Here is a 26,640-nt window from a genome sequence, read left to right as displayed (position 1 = left end):
TCCAGTATGAAAGCTCTCAGTGGAGCTGAAAATTTGACCTCAATATCTACTCTGCTCTGTGTGTGAGTACAGTATGTAGTCTATGACCTTAACAAAACGAACCCTAAGGTATCCTTGAGGGTTAGTCCAGTGTAATTATGTCAAGGCTTTTATTTGTGCATTATCGACCTCACTGTAACCTCCTTCTTTTGTTTCTTTTGTTTCCTGCATCTCGCTCCGCATTACACTCAATTTCTCCAGCATAAAAAGTGTTTGTGTTTGAATTACTAGACTTGTAGCGCTTCTAGCTGCATGTGTAAATATATTAAGTACCTTTACGTGTGTTCTCAGTGACGTCAACGCCGAACTGGATGATGTCTCCGGAGAGGACTTCACAGGGCGGACTCTCTTCTGAGCCACGACTCAACCTCTGGCTGTTGATGAACGTCCCGTTGCTGCTTTTAGTGTCCTGCAGGTAGAACTGAAACAGAACAGAGAGAACAGGTTGAGAACCTTAAAACAATACCGGTGAGGGGGAAAAAAACAATACAGCATAGTATCGTGATATTTTGCATGGCAATATTGTATACACAACCTTTTATAATATAAATAGCAAATGAAAATTTCAGTTTTTGGTACTATAATAATAAAATCAATTGCTTTCAAGTCCACCAGATGGCTCTAGTTTGTTTGCTGGTGAGATTAGCAGAGGTGACAGTCAGCATGCAGGAGGAAGTTTTCCTTTGGGGACATAATTTGCAGTTGTAAAAAAGGTAATGAGTCGCAATCACAATAATATCATATCGGGACACAAGTATGGTGATAATATCGTATCGTAGAGCCTCTAGTGATTCCCACTCCTCTGAAACAACGGACACAGACAGACTGTTTTATGACACTGACAGAAGAGAGAGGGACAAAATAACATTCAGCTGCACCTCATAATGAAATTTCACAACTATTAAAAGTCATTTTTAACTACAGTACTATACATCATACTAGCGCTTATGCAATATGACAGCAACCCAAAGAGCTGCCGAGCCCAGAATGTCATATCAACCGGCCGGAAGGAAGTGATATACTTATACAAAGATAGCGTCTTTTCATGATATCTTTATTTATAGATACTGCTCCATGTTAGCAGATATTGGCAGCAGCCTTCGTAGCATGCTAACATTAGCCGATTACCACTTATCACAAAGTCATTACTGTGCAAGTGTAGGATCCATTTCCATTTCATTTTTATTGTTTATTTGATCATATTATTATTATTTACTTTTAAAATACTGTTATGTCAATTTTAATTTCCCTCTATCAGTAAAGTTACAGATCATAAAGGAACCAAACAGGAACATTCAATCAGGTGTCAGTTCTTGAACGGCATGCTGGAAACGCTGCTGCAGTATTTTGGTTACATTTTTTGGCTTTATGATGAATTTAAAGACTTGCTGTATTAGATTCTTGCATTTCCTGCTGTAGATCCTGGATATATATAGATCCTAAATATTGTGTAAAGCCTGAAGAATACACTTTAGACTCTTTATTTCACTGGTAACATAGTTTTATAGGAAGGCCAGCTGACGAGCCCTGATGGGTTTATTGGTTCCTCCTGCACATTTCTCTTTTGTTAGTTATTGTTTTATTTTCTTAATCTCAAAAACATCTTGTATTATGTTGTTGTTTTTTTCCTTTTTATGTGCAAATAAACTAAACTAAGCTGTTTAAAGTGAATGCATCAGTTGCTAGTGTAAGTAATTTTCGACCTGATGAAGGCGCAAAAGCAAAAAATTAGAGGTTGACTGAAGTCAGTAAGCTTCCTCCTCTGAGAAACATGAATAACTTTACAAAGTTTCACAGCAAACCATCTGTTGGCTGTTGAGTTATTTCAGTCTGGACCATTTCAGTGGTCGCTCATGTGGCTAAAAAGAGCACCTACATATTGATGGTATACTAGTGTTCCTTATTTCAGAGCTCAGAGGATCTATCAACCAGCACACGGGCCAAAATAGTTTGTTCTCTTCCTGGTTTGCATCCTTGTCGTGCAACTTACAACACACGTTAGTTCATTAGTACGTCAATCAGACTTTACATTGTGATGAAACCACGTTAAAAAAGCAGCTTTTTCTAGGCTAAGTTTCTGAATGATAAAATCCTTTTGGTTGAAAATTCAGCCACGTCTCTTTCTTTCAAGTCATCCTGTCAAAACACATCTTTAATAACTGTGGTCGATGAAGAAAATGCTTCCAGGCAGCAGAAAACAACACTCACTGACACACTATCTACTCTACAAATGTACATCACACATAATGAATATAGCAGTTATTTGTCATTTTTGACCGTTACATTTTTATGTATTTGTATCTTTATTCACAATTAACTCATCACTAGTCTCCTCCTATCAGTACAAGTTGTTCATAATTGAATCCTGAGGTTACTTTTAGTTCCTCATCCACAAAAATATATATACAGTAACACTAACGACACCGCAACTTTTCACTTCATTTACGAGCACTCGGACAGAAAGTCACAAGGTGCGAAGCCACAACGGCGCAGACGACGATGACAACTTTAACCACAAACTGCAAAGAAATCACAGCAACGACGACGACTGTTTCATTCACACATCGTTCAGCAAACACACATGTGGACGACAGTTGTATAAAACTGAGGGAAGTGAAGTACACACAGGAAACTAAACACACACACACACACACGACATAAAAAAACATGTAAAGACAAACAAGGATTAAAAGCTAACATAAATATAAACCTTATAAAATAACACACACAGAAGCAGTAACGTATAAAATTACACAACACACACACACACACACACACACACACACACACAGAGAGGTTAAGCCATCTGATCTGTCTGTCGTCCCAGGAGTTTCATTCATCAGCTCTCAGCTCTCCGTCATGACCGAAAACCACTGTTGATCTACTAGAGAGTGAGGGAGAAAGGAAAGAGGGACTGACGGAAGAAAAAGAGAGAGAAAGCGAGAAAGACAAAGAGAAAGAGAGAGAGAGAGAAAGAGAGAGAAAAAGAGAGAAAGAGAAAGAGAGAGGGAGAGAAAAAGAGAGCGAGAGAGAGAGAGAGAGAGAGAGAGAGGCACACAAGACTGGAGAAAGGAAGGAGGGACTGACAGGAAAAAAAAGAGAGAAAAAGGGAGACTGACTTTCTCTGTTTATCTGACTGCAGTGTGCAACGACAAGCTACCGATTCACAGCTCATGATAGCCATTTCCTCCCCCCCCACACACACACACACATTGACAGTTACCTCCTGTCCCCATGGTAACCCATAGACAGGGAGGGGAGGGACCTAACTATAGAGCTTTTCACCCAGCAACAACACACACACACATACACTCTCACACTATGCGTCACATACCTCACATATGGCTCGCACTTATACCAAGTGTGTGTCTTGCACAGAGACACACAAACACACACACAAACACACACAAACACACACAGAGAGAGAAAACATGACGTCATCGCCCTGTGAGTAGACGACTCGCTGGTTTCACCTCAGTTCAGTGAAAGTTCACAATCACACATCACAAACCTCATTTCGAAAAAACATTTTTTTAAAATTTTTTCTGAATTCACAGCTTTATTAAATCACATGTAACGCAGCCAATAAGCCATAAAGCCGCACTTAAGTCATATACAGACAGATAACGGCACGACATGAGCATAAAAACACGTCACTGTCTGTTTTCTTTTGAATGAGTCGACTGTCCATTCAAACATACCGATGATTATAATAAATGTAAAGCTGTAAAGATGATAAAACCATAAAAAACACACCAGCATGGTCCTTCAAAATCTGTAAAAATAGTGACTGCAGCTTGTAAATTGTTGTATGTGCCGGCTTATAATTCACTAGGACGACTTCAGAGGAATTCCTCGCGTCTGTTTTGTCTGCTGTTTGATCTCAGACGGCGTTTGATCTCCCCAAAAAACACTTTTTAAACAGGGTACCTGCACATTTTTAAAAGAACAAATTGAATGACTTGTAAGACCTATACTACTACTAAAATAATACCAATGCTAAGACATTTGATTTTACTATTGTAGTGGGTTGAAATTGGAGTCATTTAGGACTGAAACTAATGATTAGTTTCATAATATTTCCAACTGCTGATTATTTTTTACTTTAATTAATAAGTTGATTGGTTGTTTATGTAAAATAATCAGAAAATAATGGTAATAATGATAAATAACATAAATAACAATCAAATTTAACACCTTAACATCTACAATTCCAGTCAACTTAAGACAAGTTTAGACTTTGAATATCAAAAACTAAATTTCTTTCTTTCTTTTTTAACAACACACTGCTACAAACAAACTGAGTTAATGCTGAATCACAGTTGCTTCATTTCTTCATTTCCAGACTTAGAACACGGGTTAAAAATGAACTTTAGGGTAAACTCGTCCATCAGCAGATTGTTGTTTTCCTCATACTGGTGTAATACCAGTTTATCAGCTATGAAGCACCAGTTACACCAGCAATTAGTGATGGGAATTGATAAGATTTTATTGATATTGATGCCATTATCTGTCTTTATCAATTCCTGATCAGTTTTTTGTGCTGCCTACAAGGGTTTTATTGATTTATTGATGAATAAGGGTCAATAACATGATGCAACCCAGTGTCATTTGGTGTAACCAGCATGTTTTCATAAAAATCTGATTATATACAGGAAAAATACATGTGGAATAAATCCAATTTTATCAACACAACACTATGTTTTTTAACACATTTTACATCATCTGTCCTATTGTACCTATTTTAAATAATGTATTTTTTTACTGCTCAATATTGACAAAATGCTCATATTGCCGACCCTTATTTGTCACTGAGCCGCATATAAAACATGACTGATAGGTAAAATAAATGGTCCGCAGCCACTAGAACCTCTTTAATGACAGCTAGAACCTCTTTAATGACAGCTGGAACCTCTTTAATGACAGCTAGAACCTCTTTAATGACAGATGGAACCTCTTTAATGACAGCTAGAACCTCTTTAATGACAGATGGAACCTCTTTAATGACAGCTAGAACCTCTTTAATGACAGATGGAACCTCTTTAATGACAGCTAGAACCTCTTTAATGACAGATGGAACCTCTTTAGTGACAGATAGAACCTCTTTAATGACAGATAGAACCTCTTTAATGACAGCTAGAACCTCTTTAATGACAGATGGAACCTCTTTAATGACAGCTAGAACATCTTTAATGACAGATGGAACCTCTTTAATGACAGCTAGAACCTCTTTAATGACAGCTAGAACCTTTTTAATGACAGCTAGAACCTCATTAATGACAGCTAGAACCTTTTTAATGACATTTAGAACCTCTTAAGCACCTACAGAACCACCTCACTGACTACTAGATCCCTCTAGAACAGCCTCAGTGAAAACTAAAGGTCCTAAAGCACTTATAGAAGAAGTTAACAGCATCAATAAGAGGAATTGAATTGAACTGGTAAGCTCAGAGACGTACGATTTTGCTGGTTTGGACAATATGAAACCGGTTCTCGATTCCCACCCCCCTACAGCCGTCGACCACCAGTAACAGCTACAGATATCTTCCTCTTTTCTGAAGTCCGTAATGACCGACCGCTACCTCCAAACTGCTGTGAACTAATGAAGTCTGGAACATGTGTTGGCTGGAGGTTACTCGGGTGGCTTGTGAACGAGTCTATAGACCAGTTTACTGACATTTACAAAACTGAAAGTGGACAAACCTGAAATGTTGTAATAATCCCTTCACTGCACGCCAGTAAAAAAAAAACATGAGGACAGTAAAGCTCAGTGGGTCAGAGTTCAAGCAGGACCTTTGTGTGTTTTACTGCCATGTTTAAAGTTTGGGTAAAGTTTTACTATTGACCTTCAGAGGTTTGTTTCCAACCTATTAGTGACAAGCTATATTCTTAACAGAGAGGTTATATTTATTTTTGGGCATTCTTGTCTTTATTTGACAGTAAAGATGGTCCCTTGTCAGAATCAGACCAGGGTCGCTGTGATTATGTTGCCACTGAGTCGCTCCCAATATAAAGGAGGTTTTAAATTGAAACCAATGCATTTAAAGCCAAATCCAATCCAATGGGGCTCCAAGAACTGAGGATTATTTAACATGATTGAAAATGTGGTCACTGATCTGCAAAACGGTGCAAAAAAAAGAAGAGAGAGAGAAGTACAAACGTGTCACTTCAATTTGCACGTTTTCCCTGCTACTAGAAACCGCGTTGATCTGTGAACACCACTATTTTTCATTACCTCATTTGAAAATGTCACACATCACAGCGACAGACTATGATTGGCTTGATTTGAATGTAAATAAAACTACCTGGTATAAAAAGGTCAGTGATACTTCTGAACTTAAAGCTCAAAGTCTGTAAGAGTTAGATTTTCTCACATACAGTATTTACTGATCTTTCTGTCTGCTGCATTATTTATTTAACTTTGATTTTATTTTTTTTGTATGGCTGTTATCTTTACTCATGTTGTATGTCTCTTAGTTGTATTTTATTCCTCATGTGAGCTTTTATGTCTTTTATTTATTCTTGTGTATGCCACTTTGGTCCACTGTGATTGCCTTAAAGTGCTTTACAAATAAAGTTGGATTGGGTTGCTGCAGTTCATCACTTTTGCATCCCTTCTTCTCATTGCTTTAATCCATCTGTGTGTTTTTTCCCCCTCTCTGTTCATCCCACTGATTCTTCTTCTACATCCATTAGTGATTAATCTCCGTCCCCATTAACAGTTACATAACAACGAGCGCAGGTTTCTTATCCTCCAGGCAGCCTTTGGTTTCAGGTTTTTTATATTAAAATCAAAATGTTGTTTATTAAAGTTACATTATGCTGGCATGGAGGGAAACATGCACTTATTTAAATAGTCTGCTGGTGTGGTGTGTTCAAACCCATGAGATTATATTATTATATTATATAATTATTGATTTCGGATGATTGTGTATATGTGTGTTATTTATTTTTTCCTTCCAGGCACGGCACAGTAAATTTCGTTGTACTTTTGTGCAATTACAATAAAGTTATTCTATATTATTCTATTAAAAAAAGAAAAAACATTATAAAAAGAGTGATGAAAACTTTTTTATGCTTTCTAAAATTATATATTTATTCCAATCTATATATATATCTATATATATATATATGCATCACTTTTTTATACCGATGCTTTTCATGTCCACTTTCAACCAATTTTTATTTTTACCACCACCAACATTCCTGCTCCGTTTCCACCCACTAACCGAACATTTCTCGCGGTGGGGGAAACACTGCATCCCTTTATCCCCCCTCTCTCCGTTCTCCTCCTCCTCTTCCTCCTGTCTTTCTCTCCGTCTCTCCCTCCCACCCTCGTTAGTGTCGTGCTGTGTAATTGTGTTTGGGTTTTAATTTGCCCTCAGCCTCCAGAAAAAAAACAGTGCACACCGTCAGCTAGCAGCCAACAGGCATGACAACCACTTAACCAGTCAGCAGGTCAACACATGACACCAGTTTGCTTGTTGGGACGCTGCACACAGACACACACACAGACACACACAGACATGTTAATACACAGATAATAGCAATCAGCTGACAGATAAACCTGGTCTGTATTTATCGAGTCCGTCAGAATCACAGCAAGGTTTAACGACGACTAAAAATACTTTCACCTCAGAGCAGAGCGTGAGATTATTTCTCTAGCGTCCTCAATGTCGTCTCTGCAAGACTTTAAATCAAACAAATTAGACTATGGTGGGCCGCCACCTTCCATATAATTACCGGGAAATGCTGATGACGTCTTTCCTGAGTACTTGAGCTATAAAATCAACACCTTCCTAAGACTGCAAACTTATATTTATAACACTTTTTCCTGGCTTTTCCTCCTCTCTTAATAACACCATTTGACTTCAACCCTGCATCGTATCATCAGCTGTTCAGCCAGCACCGTTATTTATTCATAACAAGTAAATTAAATTTTAATGTAACTTGCCGACAGTGATAATAACGGCCATGTGTTTGTGCTGCTGTTGCATCTGGACACAACAGACCACTTAACCCGAGTATGAAGAATAATACATCCATGACAGCTTACATGTGATGAGAGGTTTTGATTTAGATGGGAATACGTAGTCCTCTGTTCACTCCTATTGTAGGGTTGATATAATGTGAGTGATACTAACACAGATTTATGCAAAATATTTCCAACCACATTGGAGGCAGGAGTTATATTACATGAACAGTAGACTGGTCAGGTGAAATTTGACCCATTTTGACCTTAGGAAGCAATGAAAATACCCTAAAATGACATTATTTAAGGCTGAAATTTTATAAATTTTCCAAAAGTGGCCCAGACAAAACCAAAATGGAAATTTGTAGCTTGGTCAGTGTTGATTGGTTGGTTGTTTTTAATGGTTATAATGAACCCTACCATTCAGATAATCAGATTCTGTTGCATCCTTCACTTACACTAATTTCTGTATAAACTAACCACTGATATCTATGGAATAGGGCTTGACAATATATCAATATAATATTGATATTGTGATATGAGACTAGATATCATCTCAGGATTTGTTTTTTCCTGGTTTTAAAGGCTGCATTACAGTAAAATGATGTCATTTTCTGAACTTACCAGACTGTTTTTATCTGCCTTTACCCACTTTGTCATTATACCCACATTACTGATGATTATTTATCAAAAATCTCATTATGTAAATATTTTTTGAACACAGCGATAGTCATCTCTACAATATTGTTGCAATAGATATCTAGGTATGTGGTCAAAAATATTGTGATATTTGATTTTATCTATATCGCCCAGCTCTACTATGGACGCAAAACACATTTTATAAAAATTTGGTACAGGGACTAATTACTTAAACCAGGTCAGAAATGATCTGAATGAACAGTATGTCAGGGTTAAGGAATTCAAATCATTATTGTTGGAGTGTTATCTTGATCTCAATCACATATTAATAGCAACAAAAAAAAATTGTTGTGGAGCGATAAACGTCATGTAATCAAGTTTAATCTTAGCCATGATCTTAATCTAGCACATTTTTGTGTCCTATTCACCTGCTGGGAGAGTCCAAACATGTCAGAACAGCTCTGCGGCTCTCCTTACCTACAGAGACGAGGTGACTTCCTTTGGTTAGTAAAGTAAGACAAAACATCTGCGTGTGTGTGAGACTCTCAGACCAGATAAGACAGATTTCTGACTCTGATAGACTTCATAAACATGTTCTCATGTTCCGGAACTCTCATGACGATGTTTAACAATGAAGCAGCTATTTAAAATCACTGAGACTCAAATGGAGTTAAAGTAGATAAATGCTACATATTCACAACATATTGATATACTCCAACAAAGAGATTACACCCATACTGTCTTAACTCTCTGAAGCAGTTCATTAAAAAAATTATTAAAATATTTTGAGGCTCTTTCAATGATTAGATGAAACGTAAACAAACTAAAAATATTAACAATTTAACCAATCTGAATTTTTCTTTAGAGCGACAGGTGATTTTTTTCTATTATATTATATCACATGTGTTTACTGTTTGTATTAAATATGTGTTTCTATGTACTACTTTTAAATATTAAATCATTTTAACCCTCCTGTTGTCCTTTTCACCAAGAAGGACAACAGGTGTTAACTCAAAAATGAGGCGTAATTTAATTTAAATGAAGCCTACTGACCATAACTTCCAAAAATATATGTGTAAAACCTGTGTTAATAAGTTGGAATGAAGTTGCCTAAAAAAGGTCTAACACAGAGTTGGATGATAGTTTATACCTTATGGTTGGTCGATGGAAAGACAACAGGTGGGTTAAATTAAAAAATATATATAATCTGAATAAGCCATAATACATTACTATTACTACTACATGTTTTGGCTTAGTGTGTTAGCCAAAAGGCATGTTAACAATATTACAAATAGCTGCAGCAAAAAGGGAAGCAAACTACAAAGAAGCAGGAATTAGACAGAAACTGTAGTAGAGATAATATATGAATATTGGGAAGTGATGTAATACAATATATTATATAATCTATAAATGTACAGATCAAAGAGTAACTAAGGGTTAAAATAAGAAGTCACTGCTCTGGAGGTCAAGTGGAATATCAAACAGCAGAAAAAGAAGAAGCCGTGACAGCTCCTGACAGTAACAAACATGAAGAGGCTCCTTTATATAAAGCCGCAGGGTCAAAGGATCCGTCACACTTAGGGGACCAGAACTAAGGCGTGAGATTTTCTCCTTATTCTAATAATAATGTGATTGGCCACGCTGAAGGAAGTGAGCTACGGCTGGTGTGATAAATCTGTTGTAGTCACACTGGCTGTGGAGCCGAGGGGAGGAAGAGGAGAAGAAGACGAAGAGGGACAGCAGGGATTATTTATTGATTACTGCCTCTCAAATCATGGACTTCATCACTCTGCCAGACTTCTCTATCTGTGTTTAAACAACGTCACCTTTGAGCTTTCACACAGAGGTTTCTCTTGGAAAAGGTCCATGTCCACTGTTCAAACATCATTTTGGATGGTTCCTCAGTGTTCACCTGATATTTGGTGACTTCTACATGATATATTATGCATTATGCACATAGTGAGAGATTGTTTAGTGATAAAAATACAGCTATTAAATTATTTTAAGCAAACTTAAGACCTATCTTTTTGATCTGGCTTTCAATTTAACTCTATTTTATTTATTCATCTGTCTTTTATTTAATGTTTTAGCTTGTTTTACTACTTGGACTATAGTTGTTTTTTATTTTATTTTATTTCCTGATTGTTTTCCACCTTTTATGTTTGCTTTTACTATTTTATTTTATTTTATTTTAATTTTTTATTTTAATACCCCCTCTCATTTCTGGTTATATCCACTTATTTTATTTATTCATCTGTTTTTTATTTTTTATTTTAGCCAGTTTTACTACTTGAACTTTTTTTTAAATTATATTTTATTTCCTGATTGTTTTCCTCTTCATAACCTAACTTATATGTTTGGTTTTACTATTTTATATTAATTTAATCTTAGTTTTGTCTTTTAATACCCCCTCCTCACATTTCTGGTTTAACACACTTTATTTCATTGTGACTTTATTTCCTTTTTTTATTATTATTTCTTTATTTTATTGTATTCATCTTTTATTTATAAAAAGCAGAACGAACAGTCTAAAAGAAACAGCTTCTTTCCGTGGGCTAATTTAGGACACTCAACACCAACATGAACCATTAACATGTCTTCTGCTCTCTCTTTTATTCTTATTTTTCTTCTTTTAAATCTGTGTTTTTGTCTGTAATGCACTGTCAGTTAGGGCACTCCCAGTTTCATTGTATAGGTGACTTTACAATGATAATAAAGGCTCTTACATCTTTATTCCACCTCTGGTGTTTCCTCACTGCAGATTCATGAGAGCGTTTCCTCAGTTCCTGTTTTTATTGAGTCATATTTTTGTTTGGTGGTTGTTTTTTTTAATATGTAAAGCACTTTGTGTTACATAATCATGCATGAAAGTGCTATACAAATAAAGTTTGATTGATTGATTGATTGAAGCTGTCTTGTTAAAAGGTTGTAATTTCAATTTTATGTGTTTGCATTTCTTAACATAGAAACACACGTCATGTTTTCTTTGTTTCCTTCCCACTTACTTTTAATCAGCTGTAAATGTGAGTGTTTGATCCTGATCGTGGTGCAGTGTCAGTATGTTGAATTTGATACTAAAACACGCAGAGCTGGAGGCACTTCTCATAACTTGTTCATACACGACGCGAGTCGACAGAAGCCATATTTTATTTTTTCAGAGCGGTGTTAAATCTGTCTCCTCCGCAGGCCGCAGAGTATTATTTAAAGTTATACTTGACAAATGTGATCGGCTGCTAAAACAGTTTGAGTATCCTGGGAACGTTAGAAAAGATTAACATACCAAATAGCAGCTGAACATTGTCCAGCCTTGTAGGAAAGTTGTTGTCACAAAGCCAAAACAACACAAGAGTTTTAGTTCATGTTGACCAGAATAAACTGCAGCCGACAGGTGAAACTGTTTGTTATTCTGCGTGGTGATGCAACTCTTAAACTTTTCAACACTTCCTCAGACAGACAGGACGATTGCTGTCGACACCATCTGTCTCTGTGAGCTTCACTTTTACGAGTCACCAGAACACATGAAGCTAAACCCGACGTGTGGCTGATAAATGACAGCAAAGTTAATACTACAAACATTGAAGCAGTTTTTAAAAAGCTATTCTTAATATAAGTAAGTCTCCTGTTATAGTTTCCTCTTTAGTAAACAGACTACAGAACAAGAGAATAACTTCTAATAAATTATACAGCTTGGACCCAAAAATGTATTTAACACATAGTTAAAAATCTAAAGACTTTTTCGTATGTAAAACGGTCGATAAACTGTTTTGAGCGTCAGACAACCCCCCCGCAAAATTACTAGTTGTATTTTACATGATTTTATATATATTGTTTTTATTCAATTTTTAGGCTACTTTTAATATTTTAAAATGAGTTATCTTTATATTCCATCTTTTATTACATTCATGTTTTTATTTCTTTCCTTTTTGTTCTTTTTTAACATTGTTTTATGCTCCTTTTTTCCCCTTTTTCTTTTAATGTAAAGCACTTTTAGATGCATTTATTGTATGAAAGGTGCTATACAAAAGTTATTATTATTACTACTATTATTATTAGTAGTAGCAGTATTACTTGTTTCACTATCAGAATTTGATCCATTTGGTCTGATAAACATTTAGACACACGATTAGGCCACATTATTTTATCAGACGTTAGCTGCTCGACTGATGGAGTCTGAGTCTCTGGTCTGCATACTTTCCTCACAGAGCATGCTCAGTGTACATTTATCCGGCCAGCGTGGGAACGTCAAACCTGACAGCAGATTAAAACGTCTGTATGCTGTGAAATACACAGAGAGAGATTTATCTGGCGGTGATAGGCTTAATCTCATTGTGTCAACTTGTTTGGAAAAGGCTTGAATGTAACCGATGTTCATTTATGTGTAAAAGTTCCACACTGCAGGTCAAAGTATGAAATGACACAGTAGTGTGGAGGGGATTGATTCATCTCGTTGGCTTCACCACTAATATCCGTTATACCGGCATATAAAGAAACATTAACAAGCAACCATGATAAAAAATGTTTGCCTCCAAGCATTTCAACAAGGACCACACAATAAATTTAAGGAACACCGTATCTGTTTTGGAAATAAGCCAAATAAAACTAAACAGAAAAAGGAAACACTCCATGTTAGCTGCTTGGTAGGAGAAAAAAAAAAAAAGTTTCTCCTCAAAACGATAAGTAGATATCTGATCAGATTCCTTAAAAAGCCACAAAAAAAGTTATCTCTATAGAATACGGGTTTGATTTAGTAAGATCAATTATTGTTTGTATCGTTTGATAAAAAATTGAAACGTTACGTTAATTTTAAAAAGTCAAAAATGCTGTGAAACATTTTAAATGGTCGAGGGGACGTCTTCAATCATCTTGTTTTTTCCAAAATCCAAAAGATACTCAGTTTAGGAAAAGACAGAAGAAGTAAAATCCTCACATTTGAGAAGCTGAAACCAATAAATGTTTGATAGTTTTGCTTTTTAAAAATTACTTAAATGAATTACTGCTTAACAAAATTATCTATTAACCAATCAATTACCCCACAATGTTTTTCAACTCTTACAAATTACATCTTATGAGCTACAAGTCCAACTAGATCACTTCTACTGAAAGACCAGACTTAATAAATACTGTGTGCACACCCTCTCACTCTCTCTCCTGACTTCAATTTAGACCTCCAGTGACAGAGCTGAAAATAGGCGGCTGGAATCTGTAGCCGACACACACACACACACACACACACACACACACACACACACACACACACACAGTAACACTCACCTTTCAAGGAAACGCATGCTGCTGCAGTAATATGTTCACATGCTGACTGATAAAAAAACCTTCTTTCTACTCGCCAGTAGCAGCAAACCCGCCTCTTCTGGATGTGATGGCAGGAGTCGAGGCTTTAGTCAGCTGGTGCTCTGACACCGACACACACACACACACACACACACACACACACATACATACACACACACATGCACGCACACACACACACGCACGCACCGCGATTAACACACTCTCCCTCTCTGCCTTCTCTCCAGCTTCACCCTCTCTCAGACACGCACTGGAACCTGTAAATACTCCGCCTGGTTCTTCGTGTCAGCATCGCTTTTAAAAAAGCACTCCAAGTTAAACTTTCAGTAAAAATAGTCTCTCTGCTTACATCCCATCAAAGTTCATGTCCCTATTTAGTCATATTTTAAAAGGATAGTGTTATTATAGGTTTAAGAGTGGTGATTTTAATTATATTGTATTTTTATTAATGCCTTGTACTTCTTTAACTTCTAACTTAGGTGGCAAATTTAGTCGACTGTAGTGAATTAATGTTAATGCTGTGTGTTGGATGAACTACAAAATGAAAAGTGGTTGAAAAATGGTATGAAAACACAACTCTCTCTCATTTTCTGTGCCTTTCTGACTAGAGTACCATGGCTTTATCTCATTATGTCAGACTCATTATCAGGCTTTTTAGGCAAATAACTGGGTTTGCTCATCCAAGGATTTTGCCTTGGTGTTGTGGTGCATAATAATCAAAATATAACCCGAGAGAATTGAATACCTTTGAAGTACCTTTACAAAGTAAGATTTTTAAAAAAGTACAAGTCGAGTAATCTTATATAATATAAAATAGAAATAAAAATATATGTCAAATATATTCTACTCTGAGCTGTTAAGAGTTTAAAATGAAGATGAATATATATTAACCAGGAATGTGTAAATGATCATCATGTAAGCGTGAAGAGCAGCTACAACGATAAGTCGATTAGCTGCCAGATATCAACCACTACTGTGATAATCGCTTAATCATTAGTGAGGAACTTTTACATATAAATGAACGTCTGTTACATTCAAGCTCTTGGCTGTATTTCACAGCATACAGAGTTTTAAAATCAGGTGTCAGGTTCAACGTTCCCACCGGCCGAGCCGTCTACTTTCTGGTTAGCTCTCTGCTAACTTGGGGATAAAATAATATGATTTGGAGCGACTCGTAGCCAAGTTACAGCACATCCAACATTTTACAGCCACAACAGCAGCAACGCAATAGGCAATGGTGGTGACTATGACGTAAGCATGAGTAAACACTGTTTTTGTAATTATTCTCACTGCCAGAGGATAAGAAACTTGATGTCTAAATTCTCTGGTTGCAGCTTAATCAAATTTAAATATGTTCTTTTTCTACAATAGTAATATCTGAATATCTTTTGATTGTGGATCGATGGAGACAAAACAAAAACATCAAAAGCCATCGCTTTAGGCTTTGGGAGACAGTGATAGACATTTTTCACCATTTTCTGACATACAAGCCAAACAACTAATTTATTAATCGATAAAGAAATGAATTGTTAGTTGCAGCCCTACAAATGTGCAAATAATAATAATACAGAATTGTGTAACAGAAATGATTCACAGATCAGTAAACACAATTTTACGATAATGTAACGTCAGCATGTAGCAAAACAATATGTACGTTGTGTATAATTTATAGAAAATTCGATAATTTCTTCTGATTATTCAAACTTAACATTCTTCTAGTTGATTGTTATATTTGTGATTAGATAAAACTAAGATACCAAAAACTATCCACAATTTGAGAGAAGGAAAAAAAAGGAAAAAGACTCAAATTAAACTGATATAAATGAGCTCATTGTTGTGTTTTTTGTTTTTTTTCCTTTTGTTGTCGGTGCTAGCTTCCCATCTCTAAAGCTTCATTGTGGAGTCCTGCTGCAGTATCTGGGTGCAGCATATTCCTGACACTGAACGAACACACACACACACACACACACACAGAGCCACACACACACAACGCACAATGCCAGAGCTGAGTCCGCCAGGCTGCCTTTCCTCCTGCCAACAGTGTCTTATTCCTTCACACTCACACTCAGATATAAAAGAGAATCACAGAGCTGTGTCCTGTCTGCGTAACAGCGTTCCTGCGCCGTGTTGCTATTCAGATTTGAAGCCATTACCGTGCCGTGCATTACTGATACCAGAACAACAGCTCTGCTATCAGCGCCGCTCTCCACTGGCTGCCTGGTTGACCGAACGATTAGCTCTTTGGTTCGTCTTTTATCACAAAACTAAAATACCCTCCAGTGTTAAAGCAGGCAGATTTGAGAGGTCAGTGAATGATGCTGTATTAAAACCAAACTAACTGGTTCGCTCCCTGGATTATTAAAGTCTGACAGTGTTGCTGCTCAGATTTTAAAATCAGATTTAAAGCTTTTTAAGACTTTTTCAAGACCTTTCCACAGCTAAATAAATGCACATTACAGGGTATCTGCACATTTTAGCCGAATTTTTCCTAATGTGACCCACAGTATACAAAAATGGAAATAAAATGCATCATTTTTTTGTAACATAAATAACAATCAAATTGAATGCCTTTACATGTTTTAGACCTTGATATCAAAACCTAAATTTAAGACATTTTAAGATATTTTAAGGATCAGCAGGGGACCCTGGTCTGAGTATGGCTTGCTTATATTTCCTATTAAAAAATTCAATATTTTCATGTAAGCTGTATTTATTGACAGATATTAACTGTATAAAACACAACTTGCTATTCTTGTTTTGAAGCAATAAGCATATCTGTTCATAATCAGTAAGTTTGTGCCTGTAGTATAGCAGTAACACTAAAAAATGTGAGGCGAGTGAAGAGTCTATTTTCTGTTTTCGGAGTATATCCGGCCTCACCTGAAACCTGCAGCGACTCATCATAGTGACTCATCTACTGTAGGGAGTGTGTGTCCTCATTACAACACAACAAATAGACTGGCACTAACTTTACTCCGCACAAACAACACCTGATGTGTGTCTGGTGAAACATCCCGGAAAGGCAATAAATAAATAAATAAATAAATAATAGTGACATTTATGTGACACCGGGTCAAGTTTTTCCTGAGGGTGATTTGAGTGAAAAGGACATGTTGTTACCAAAAATCAGACGGTTTATCCTCCCAACATTCAACTGTTGGCATGTTAACGTGCTATGTCGGAGCTTGTAATGCTAATGTGTGTTTACATATTTCATTGCACGTTCCAGTTAACAAACAAATGGAGCAACCAGCCAACATTTCTATCCCTGAAGCCACACATACAAGAGGAAGAAGGGAGTGGGGGCTAAAATATTTTCCAATCTATGAGGCATTAAAACATGCCAACAATTTGTTTGTCAGAAATAAGAAAAAAAGTAGTTTTAACAAATGAGAACCAACATGTAATTAAAAATCACTGAAGTCCATGTTAGTAAAATAGGTCTGTTATTGACTTATCGTACAATAACGTAAATATCAACATCATCATGTCTATATATCAACTTGTCATTAGGTCATTATATGGGCAGAATCAAATATCACGATATGTTTGACCAAATACCTCGATATCGATATTTTGACAATATTGTATGGGATGACTATCGGTGCTTCACAAAATATTTACACAATGAGATATTCCCCATATTACGATATTCAAAATCTAAGACGATATATATAAAATATCACAAATTGATTATTAGCCAGCCCTACTTATCATAAGATACATGGACATAACCTTGATCATTTTTTAGACCTCAGCATTGCCACACTTCACATTAGCAGCTAAGAGGCTATTCATGTCACATTGGTTAAGCGAGTAGTGTCCTCCATTCCTCACTGTGCACATCCTGAGTGGAGAATGCAGAAGAATTAAAAGGTAAATAACTCTGTCCCCAACCATAATGACAGTCTGTGTTTTTACAGAGGTCAAGTTTCCACTCTCCAATCCCACCCCCTTGCTTTTTTATACTATTATATCAGTGGTATAAAATGATCTTCAATGAAGATAATATTGTTTATCGCGACAATATGTCATCCAACAAGTTAGTTATCATGACAGGTCTATAGTAAAATCCTGGGGATGGATGTTATGGCTCTGTGCATGCAGACCCAAACAATTACTGTCAAACTAATTAAGTAATCCACTTACTCTAATGTACGGAAAGATAATTTTAAAGCGCGACTTAGCTGTAGCGTACTACAAGGATGTATGTTAGCCAGCTTAGCCAAGGTAGCCCGGTACTGTTGCTGCTATCAGAGTGATAAACCAAACACCTGTTACACGACTGAAGCTGCATCCAACTTTGAGCATCATCCAGTCCGTCCAAATTAGGTAAAACAATGAGAAAGTTATGATTAGGAACCCTGGTACGGTATATCCAGACTAATTTAGGAAAAACGCTGCGAAAATAAGCCTAAATATATATAACGCTGCTCACTTTGTCTTCGCTAATCGGCTGGACTTCCCCCTTAAGAGCAGTATGGGTAGTCTACAGACTCTTTCCCAGTTTTCTCTGGTCATAAGGCAGCAATTTAAGGAATATTTGTGCATTACTGCTACATATGTGACCTAGTTTAAAGAAATCATCTTATTCACAGTTTTTTTCCCTATAAGTAATTGTAAATCAATTATATGAATTATGTAGTGGCACATTTTAGCCTTAAACATCACCTGTATAAAGTGAATATCATACTTTTGAGACATGTATGAACTATGAAGGTGTCTATGTCTCCTCGATTGAGTTTCTGTTTGGCCTTCAACTTTTGAGATGTGTGCTCGGCTGACCGAAGGATTTCAAAACACTACAAATCACAGTTTTACTTTACTTCTAATTGTGTTGGATATTTTCAAAAGGTTCAATACTAGCAGACGGCAGCTTTGGTCTTCATTAACAGCCACATACTTTCAAAATTGGGAAAATCTGATTATAACACATTCCAAATGAACAGCAGCCAGACATAAAAATATAAATATAAAATGACATGGTTTGTTTTCAGCTGGAAGGAGGAAGAGTATATATTTACTCTGCGGTGCCCAGCACAGGTTCGTACTTGCTGACTGGTTGTTACACCTGTTTAAATCATGAGGCTTCAAGCTTGATAACACTCATAAACCTTTCACTCATAGTTCAATTACAGCCCCCCCCCCCCCCCCCCCCCTCCTCCTGCATTCTTTCCACTTCTTAACTCTTAAATCCTCCACAAAAGGCTGACCGAACATGACCAAGTGTTGCAGATGCTGATGTGGAGGTGGAGGTATTGTATGGGGGCATATATACAGGGAAAACATGTAGGACAAAAGAAGACAAATTTAGCTCTAACATCACATCACACAGAGCTGCGAAACAACAGCAGTATGAACACCAGCTGGCAGAGTATTAAAGAAGCAGGAAGGCAGACGATTCATTTTACCCTCCAACAAGCAGAGACTAACCTTTTCGTATATATGGGTCAATGATGTGATGTAACCCAGTGTCAATTGGTGTTACCTTTTTTTTTTCTCCATATAAATCTGATTATATAAAGAAAAATAAACAGGAACTAAAATGTGGAATAAATATAATCCACTTTTGCAATGAAACACTATGGTTTTTAACAACTTTTACATAATTTGTCAAAACTTATTTAGAAAAAAAATTGTGGTTTTTAAGATATTGTCCTTCCCAATATTGACAAAATGCATTAAAATATAAATGTAGAAATACTCCAACACTTTTTCTTTTCATTTGATGTTTTAAAATAGTCATTATTTCTTATAAATGGCCCTTAAATACACTGTAGGTGGATGAAATATTTAATATTTATCATTCTTTTGTGGTTACACCATTTGACATTTACAGGAGCATTCAGTCTTACTTTTGATTAAAAAAGGGTCAAATGTCATTTCAAATTACATAAATATATAATGTACATTTTAACAAACCTGATGCTGCTTTTAAAACCATTTAATTTTTTAAGATATTTTTGAATTGCTCATCTTGCCAACCCTTATTTGCCACTGACCCATTTACAAACTCAACCTCATGCTTCACCAAACCCAGAATCTGACTAGCAGCTTTTATTAATTGATATTCTTTTAACTTTTTCATGTAACATTAACTAAAACTGACTGTAGCTTCCACACCAGAGATCTGCTGCCTTTACAGATTAGCGTCCAGCGTGACGTGTTACAACTACATCCTTGAGAAAGATAAACCTGGGTCTGATCTGGTCAACTGGCACGTGTTGAGGTCCAGCGTACACACACTCAGAGGATCAGTGAATGAATGGATGGATGGATGGATAGATGAATGAGAGGCTGGCTGGATAGCTCTATGTGATACAGATGCATTACAGAGACCTCCGCTGTGACTCCTAAAGCTGGTTTAATCTGCTACGTATCTGTCCGAGCACACCACTGAATGACTGATGGGTTGTATAGGGGTCAGTGTCAAATAAGGGTTGGCAAGATGAGCAATTCAAATATATCTTTAGAGAAAATGCATTAAAGGCAGCATCAGGTTTGTTAAAATGTATATTCTGTATTTTTGTTGGTTGCACCATTTTTTAATCAAAAGTAAGACTGAATGCTCCTGAAAATGTCAAACGGTGTAACCACAGAAAAATGATAAATATTACATGTTTTATCCACCTACAGTGTATTTAAGTGGACTTATACTAATAATTACTTCATTTTTAACAAACTGAAATAGTTCTTGATGATTTCCCAGATTCAATTCAATATTTAGAGCAATTGTATTCCATTACCTTTATTTTATATAAAAGTTTTTATGGTTACACCACTAAGACATTTTTGCCATAATCCTCTAATATATTCTCTCAAAATGGATTAAAAGCACATTTTATGCTGGGTCCACAAAGGAGAAGAATGAGTGCAAGTTATTCGTCTGTTATTTTCACATTTTAACCCCTTTAAATTTGACTAAACTACATGGACACAAAAAACATCATTGACCCTTTGAGGTATTTCAGTTGGCCGCCATGTCTCAAGTGTAAGGACGCTTCTTAGCTCTTACTTCAAGGTGGGATGTGGACATTTCCCAAGTTACAATACTACTGGTCTGGTATGCAAATCAGACATGTTTGACTGGTCATAACAGGAAAAGGTGTAACTGATGATGAGTTAGATCTAGTATGTGTACATGTGAGCAGTCATGCACAACACCTTGGCCTCTTAAGACTGGTAAACCTAAAAGAAATGAAGCCTTTATGCATGTTAACATTTCCAAATACAGTTTTCCTGCTATGACATGTCAACTTTCTGCTTTAATAAAACAATCTCTCAGGGCTGGGTTTCATTTTAAAAAGGTGAGTTTCTGAGCAGATAGACTGAAAAAGACCATTTTCTTTCTAAATGATTGTTAATGTTTTTTCCCCATTCATCAAAGCTCTCAATTGGTAAAGTACAACTCTTCTATATTTTTCTTTATTGAAGAGCAAAACCACCTCGCAATTCTTTTCAACTTCTTTACTCTTATCTGTGGCTTTCAGCTCCAAGCCCATTGATTCATACTGAAGACATAGATCTTTAAAAAGCAGCTCACAAATATAGTTGTTTTCTAAAACAGCTGGGCACTAGCGCTGCAACTAACTTTTTTTTCCTATCAATTCATTTCTTTTCTTGATTAATCTATTAGTTGTTTGGTCCATAAAACATCAGAAAAATTGTGAAAAATGGAGGTCAATGTTTCCCACATTACAGGGCGACATCTTCAAATGTTTGGTTTTGTCCTGATTAGGGTTGGGTATCGGTACTCGATACCTTTTAAAAAGATATCAACCAAAATAAATCGATGCCAAGTAGAATAGAAACGTCTCCCATCAAACGATACCTGCAATAGATGAGGAGGAGTGGTAGCAGTTTATGCAATTTAATGCTTTTATTCACATGATGGGTATCAAATGAAGTACTCCATTGGTATCAGTATCACTTTAAGGGTACTTGGATCGGTGCCGGTATCGTAATTTTGTATATGATACCCAGGCCTAGTCCTGAGCAGCAGTCCACAACCTAAAGATATCCAGTTTAATAAAATGAGGACAAAAGAAACCAGAAGATATTCACATTTTTAGAAGCTGGAATCTGAGATTCTGGATATTTTATTCTTTTAAAAAATGACTCAAAATGATTATAAAACTAGTCTATGATTGCTTGAATCACTGGAGTCATTGCAGCTCTGCTCGGCGCTGTAGTTATAAAGATTAGATGCTAAGATTAGTTTTTATTGTGTCCCTGAGGAGAAATTTGTCCTGGGCAACTGAGAGAACACAGACAGACTCTCCATATGCACACAATCCGTATAAATGTACTATCAAACTACAGCTAACATTCAATATCACACACAGATCCATTTGCACCACAAAATACGTCCCCAGCCTCAAATGGCAGTTTGGTAACATGTATCTTCTACCCAAAGGCATCAGCTCATACTCTTTGTGAAGGATGTGTTTTGTTTTTTGGTCACGGGTGATTTTAAGACCTTCTCACCGTCTCCTCAAATGTCTCCTGGAGGTCAGATTAGTTTAACGGACAGGTTTGCGATGTCATAAAGAGTAACAGATTCAATAGCTCCCCTGTAAGAACAAAACCAAAAGCTTATATCCACTCCACAGACTCTGAGCCAGACACTGACTGTGAACGCACTCCGCTCAATGAGCCTTGGTGTAACTGAGAATCAAAGTGAATACCTGAGTACTTGTATGTTGTTAGCTGCTCAACTCTCTCTCTCTCTCTCACACCGTTGATTAAAACTTGAGATGTGATCACCAACAGACCTGAGATCAAAGTCCATTTCTTTCGGGGGGTTTTTGGGGGGGGGGTTGTGTTTCATATCAGATTTTGCTTTTCCCACCACTGCCTTATACACAGTAATGTCTGAATCTGTCAGAAAAGCTTGATAATGTAGTTTTTTGTGTGGTTTTCATCACTTCAAAGGACTCATATGTCTGAGAGAGTTCGAGTTGACTTTCACCTGCTGTTGTCTTCCTGTGAGAAATGTATCTCAGTGCTTTAAAACCAGTTAAATGCTTTTATTTCTGATAAAAGGCTATTCAAAATCTGTGGGCCTTTAACTGGAAAAAGAGGACTGACTGAATATTATCAATTTTGCTAACTGCTGCCCTCAGAGAAGTTCCTTTTTCTATTTTACAATCATTTAACTCACTAGTTAAATGACTAGTGAGTTAAATGGCCTTGCCTCACTAGTTCTGGGGCAAGGCCATTCACAAAGACTCAAAATATTCTCAAAACTTACTAAATTGTACTTTTTCTGCATATTGTGCAACAGTGTTATTCACTGATGTAATTTTGATCATTTTAATAGGTTTTAATCAGTGTTTCTGGCAGTCAGCAGCAACAAAGTACAGATGTTTGATACTCAGCTCTGATTATAATCAGGTTGGACATGTGCAGCCTGATTTCCCCCCCCCCCCCCCCCCCCCCCCCACACACACACCCTCACACCCCTGACATGTTTGGGGGCCATTTTGAAGGATGAGTACTTTGCATTCAACAGCTCCATGTAAAAAATTCACCGGCCCCAAAACAAACTTAAGACTGTGGAAAAACAACTTGCACTACAATACCGTATAGTTATATACAGTAACTTAATGATAAACTATGAATGGAAAATGTGTATTAATTGAGTCTAATTGACAAAAAAACGATTATCTATGTACATTAATCACCACATCTTTGATCACATTTAAGTCTGAGTGAGGTTTTTAACCACCAATTCAACCCCAATGTCAGGCTGTTAGTCTGAGAAACCCTCCGACTGGTCCTCTGGTAGGAATGCGAGATGCCTGATTGGCCGTCTGCTCGTCTGAATCTCTCAAGCTTCTCAAACTGAGGTCCCAGGACCTCCGGGGTTAAGCGAGAGAAGCAGCTGGGTCTGATCTGACCTTTCAACGATGGCTGCTGCTTAAATAAGAACACGCTTCATTATTTTTTATTTCATTTATTTATTTATTTCCTCCTAAGAGCCCTTCGGATATTCATCACACCAGCTGTGTTCATGTCAATTAGTTCATCCCTCGCTCACAGTAGTCAGTGTCAAGGCAACGGTCCCAGCAGGAGTCCCTGACATCAGCAGGCTACAGAACATAACATGTGATCACAGCGTTACATTTCTCCTTCCTTAAAATCCCATTTATGCTACAAGATAATAAAAACTGACTCAACAACACCTCAGTGTGTTCAGAGATCTAATAATCAGGTTTTGTGTGTAGTATAAAGGATCTTTGTGAGTCTCTTCCAGTCAGAGGACACGTTAACTGTATATTTTCTGTCACTGAAGGACAGATTACCCTTAAGATGATCAACCGTAGCTTTAAGTTATTCACACTCCTGTCCAGTTGGTGGTGAGTATGCATATTAATAAGCAATTATCGAGTCTTGTCTTTAGTTTCACGTGCATGACCTCGTTGTTAAGGTGACTTTAGCCGTCACTTACATACTATAGCAAATTGTCACGGCAGCTGAGTTACTGAAGTTTCTTTAATAAGCCCGATAACTGTGACGGCAAGGTGAAAAAAGAGGAAAAATCTGAAGGCCGTCCATCATTTTGATAGATTACACTGGAGGGTGATAAACCATAACTTTGATTTATTCACACTTATTCACATTTAGCCTTCGCTACATTAATATAGCAGCATGTCATGGCAGCTGAGGGACCAAGGTTTCTATAAAAGCCAAATAATTGGGAGCACACTGTAGCCAAGTAGTTACAACACATGCCACATACCCGAAATGTCCCTGTCTTCAAATCTGGCAAGGGACATTTGTTACATGTCATACACATATCTCTCTCTCTCGCCTCTTATTTCCTGTCCAGCCTCTCTGCCACTGGCTGTCTTATAATAAAGGCACAAACAAAGTCCAATCATTGTGACATCATTGATTAAAAAAAAGGTGAAAAAAGAGGAACTGATGCAGCAGAGGATGCAAACAACAGCTGATAACGTGTGACCAGAGAGAACTTGATTAAACGGGTCAGATGAAGCGGAGACTAAATTCAGCGAGGCGTCACTTGACAGCAACTTCTGTGACATCACGCTCAACGCAGGCAGACGTACAAACCTTTTCAATTTTGCACACCGAGTACATCGCGGAGGAAACTAAACCTATCAAAATAAAAGATTCACTTTGGAGCATGTTGGCATCATTGCTGACCTCCACACTGAAATTAACGCATCCGGGTGTTAAAAGCATTCGACAGACCATTTAAATTATTCATAACACAATATGCTTTTTTTTTTCCTCTATTGAAACTATCATGTTTACACTTTTTATTGCACTTTATTGATTTTAGTCATGTATGGTGCCATTTATTCATTTATTTATTTAGTATTGCAAATTTCTTAACTTTTATTGCCTATTTTCTAGAGATGCTGTGCTGTCTTGTTCTTGTTACAATGACAAATAAAGTACTTTCAATTTTGAAATACTTAAAATATATATTAAAAAATGTATTTAATGAACTGGAATGACTGGTTGCTTGTATATTGTGTTCAATAAAGAAGAAGAAAAAAAAGATCTACAGACTGGACCACTATGGGTTTACAGAGAGGTGCAGCTGTGCCAATTATTAAACAAACAAAAACAAAAATAAATGAAAATAAAAGCTACTAGGTATATCTAAGTGAAAATAAAATGATGGGTGATAGCAGATTATTACAGACAGTGATAAAGTCTAACCAGTCTTACGGTGGGACAGAAGACCCCCCCTCTCTGACTCCGATGTGAAAAACGATCACATCAATAACACGACGATCTGCTGGATCACTGAGCCGACTGATTGGTTCATCAATCACAAGACGCGCCCAAATCAACCACACCTGTTTATCTTCCAGTCTTCACTATCTTAACTCACACAGACAAGACTGAGAAGCATCAAAGCCATCACAAAATATAAAATTAACCACATAAAATAATACAAATATAATTCTTTTTTTTTACCTTATTCGACTTTCAGTTTGCTTAACGAGCAGCAGGACATGCTCTTGGTCACAGTGAGGAAGAGTTTCAGGTGAAAAAACGACAACCTTGCGTCAAACTCTGTTTCAACACTTGCTATCGGAGCAAAAGTGAAACTGTTAACTAACTTTAAAACTGCACACTCATTTGACCAACAATGTTCTTTACTGCAAGAGGAACCTACAGTTGTTGAGGTATTGGTTAGGCAAGCTAGGTCTGTCTGTGTGTGTGTGTGTGTGTGTGTGTGTGTGTCTGTGTGTGTGTGTGTGTGTGTGTGTGTCTGTGTCTGTGTGTGTGTGTGTGTGTGTGTGTGTGTGTGTGTGTGTGTGTGTGTGTGTGTGTGTGTGTGTGTGAAAGAGATAACGACTGGATACTGAGCTGAGTGGTTTCCCTTTCACAGTCACTCTCCAATTTCCATAATTTTAATTGAGTGTATTGTGTATTTTTATGTGTAATATTAATTGTATGCACACACACACCTCTTGTCCTAATTGAACCGAAAGACAAATTACAACCACATTATGTTACTTTTACACTGTGAGAAGTGTAAAAAAGAAAACATGGTTTTAGTCAGGTTATGTTACAGCCAAGCATGTGTGTGTGTGTACATGTGTACTATTATCATAATTTTTGGTCTAATTTCTGGCTAATAAATCATTTTTAACTATAACATCTGGTTTTATGTTGCTTCCCATTGGCCTAGCGAG

The 26,640-nt window shown here is 36.8% G+C and overlaps 1 protein-coding gene across 8 annotated transcripts in view; it reads right to left on the bottom strand.

Annotated features, from left to right (window-relative positions):
• Nucleotides 1–26,640, bottom strand: part of slmapa (sarcolemma associated protein a) — a 79,733-nt gene that overhangs the window by 47,328 nt on the left and 5,765 nt on the right. For 5 of the 8 annotated variants that reach the window (XM_062442633.1, XM_062442646.1, XM_062442655.1 and 2 more), the window contains exon 2: nt 313–460. In XM_062442633.1, coding sequence (XP_062298617.1) covers nt 313–460 — 148 coding nt within the window. Of the gene's footprint in view, nt 1–312; nt 461–5,498; nt 5,633–13,921; nt 14,052–26,640 lie in introns of those variants that run through there. The other 3 variants (XM_062442670.1, XM_062442663.1, XM_062442638.1) reach the window with 3 other exon arrangements.

This window comes from Scomber scombrus, chromosome 3 (assembly GCF_963691925.1).
Source record: "Scomber scombrus chromosome 3, fScoSco1.1, whole genome shotgun sequence".
In the NCBI taxonomy this organism is placed as follows: domain Eukaryota; kingdom Metazoa; phylum Chordata; class Actinopteri; order Scombriformes; family Scombridae; genus Scomber; species Scomber scombrus.
Note: the sequence above shows the minus strand (reverse complement) of the source record. Positions and strands in the feature narration are given on the sequence as shown.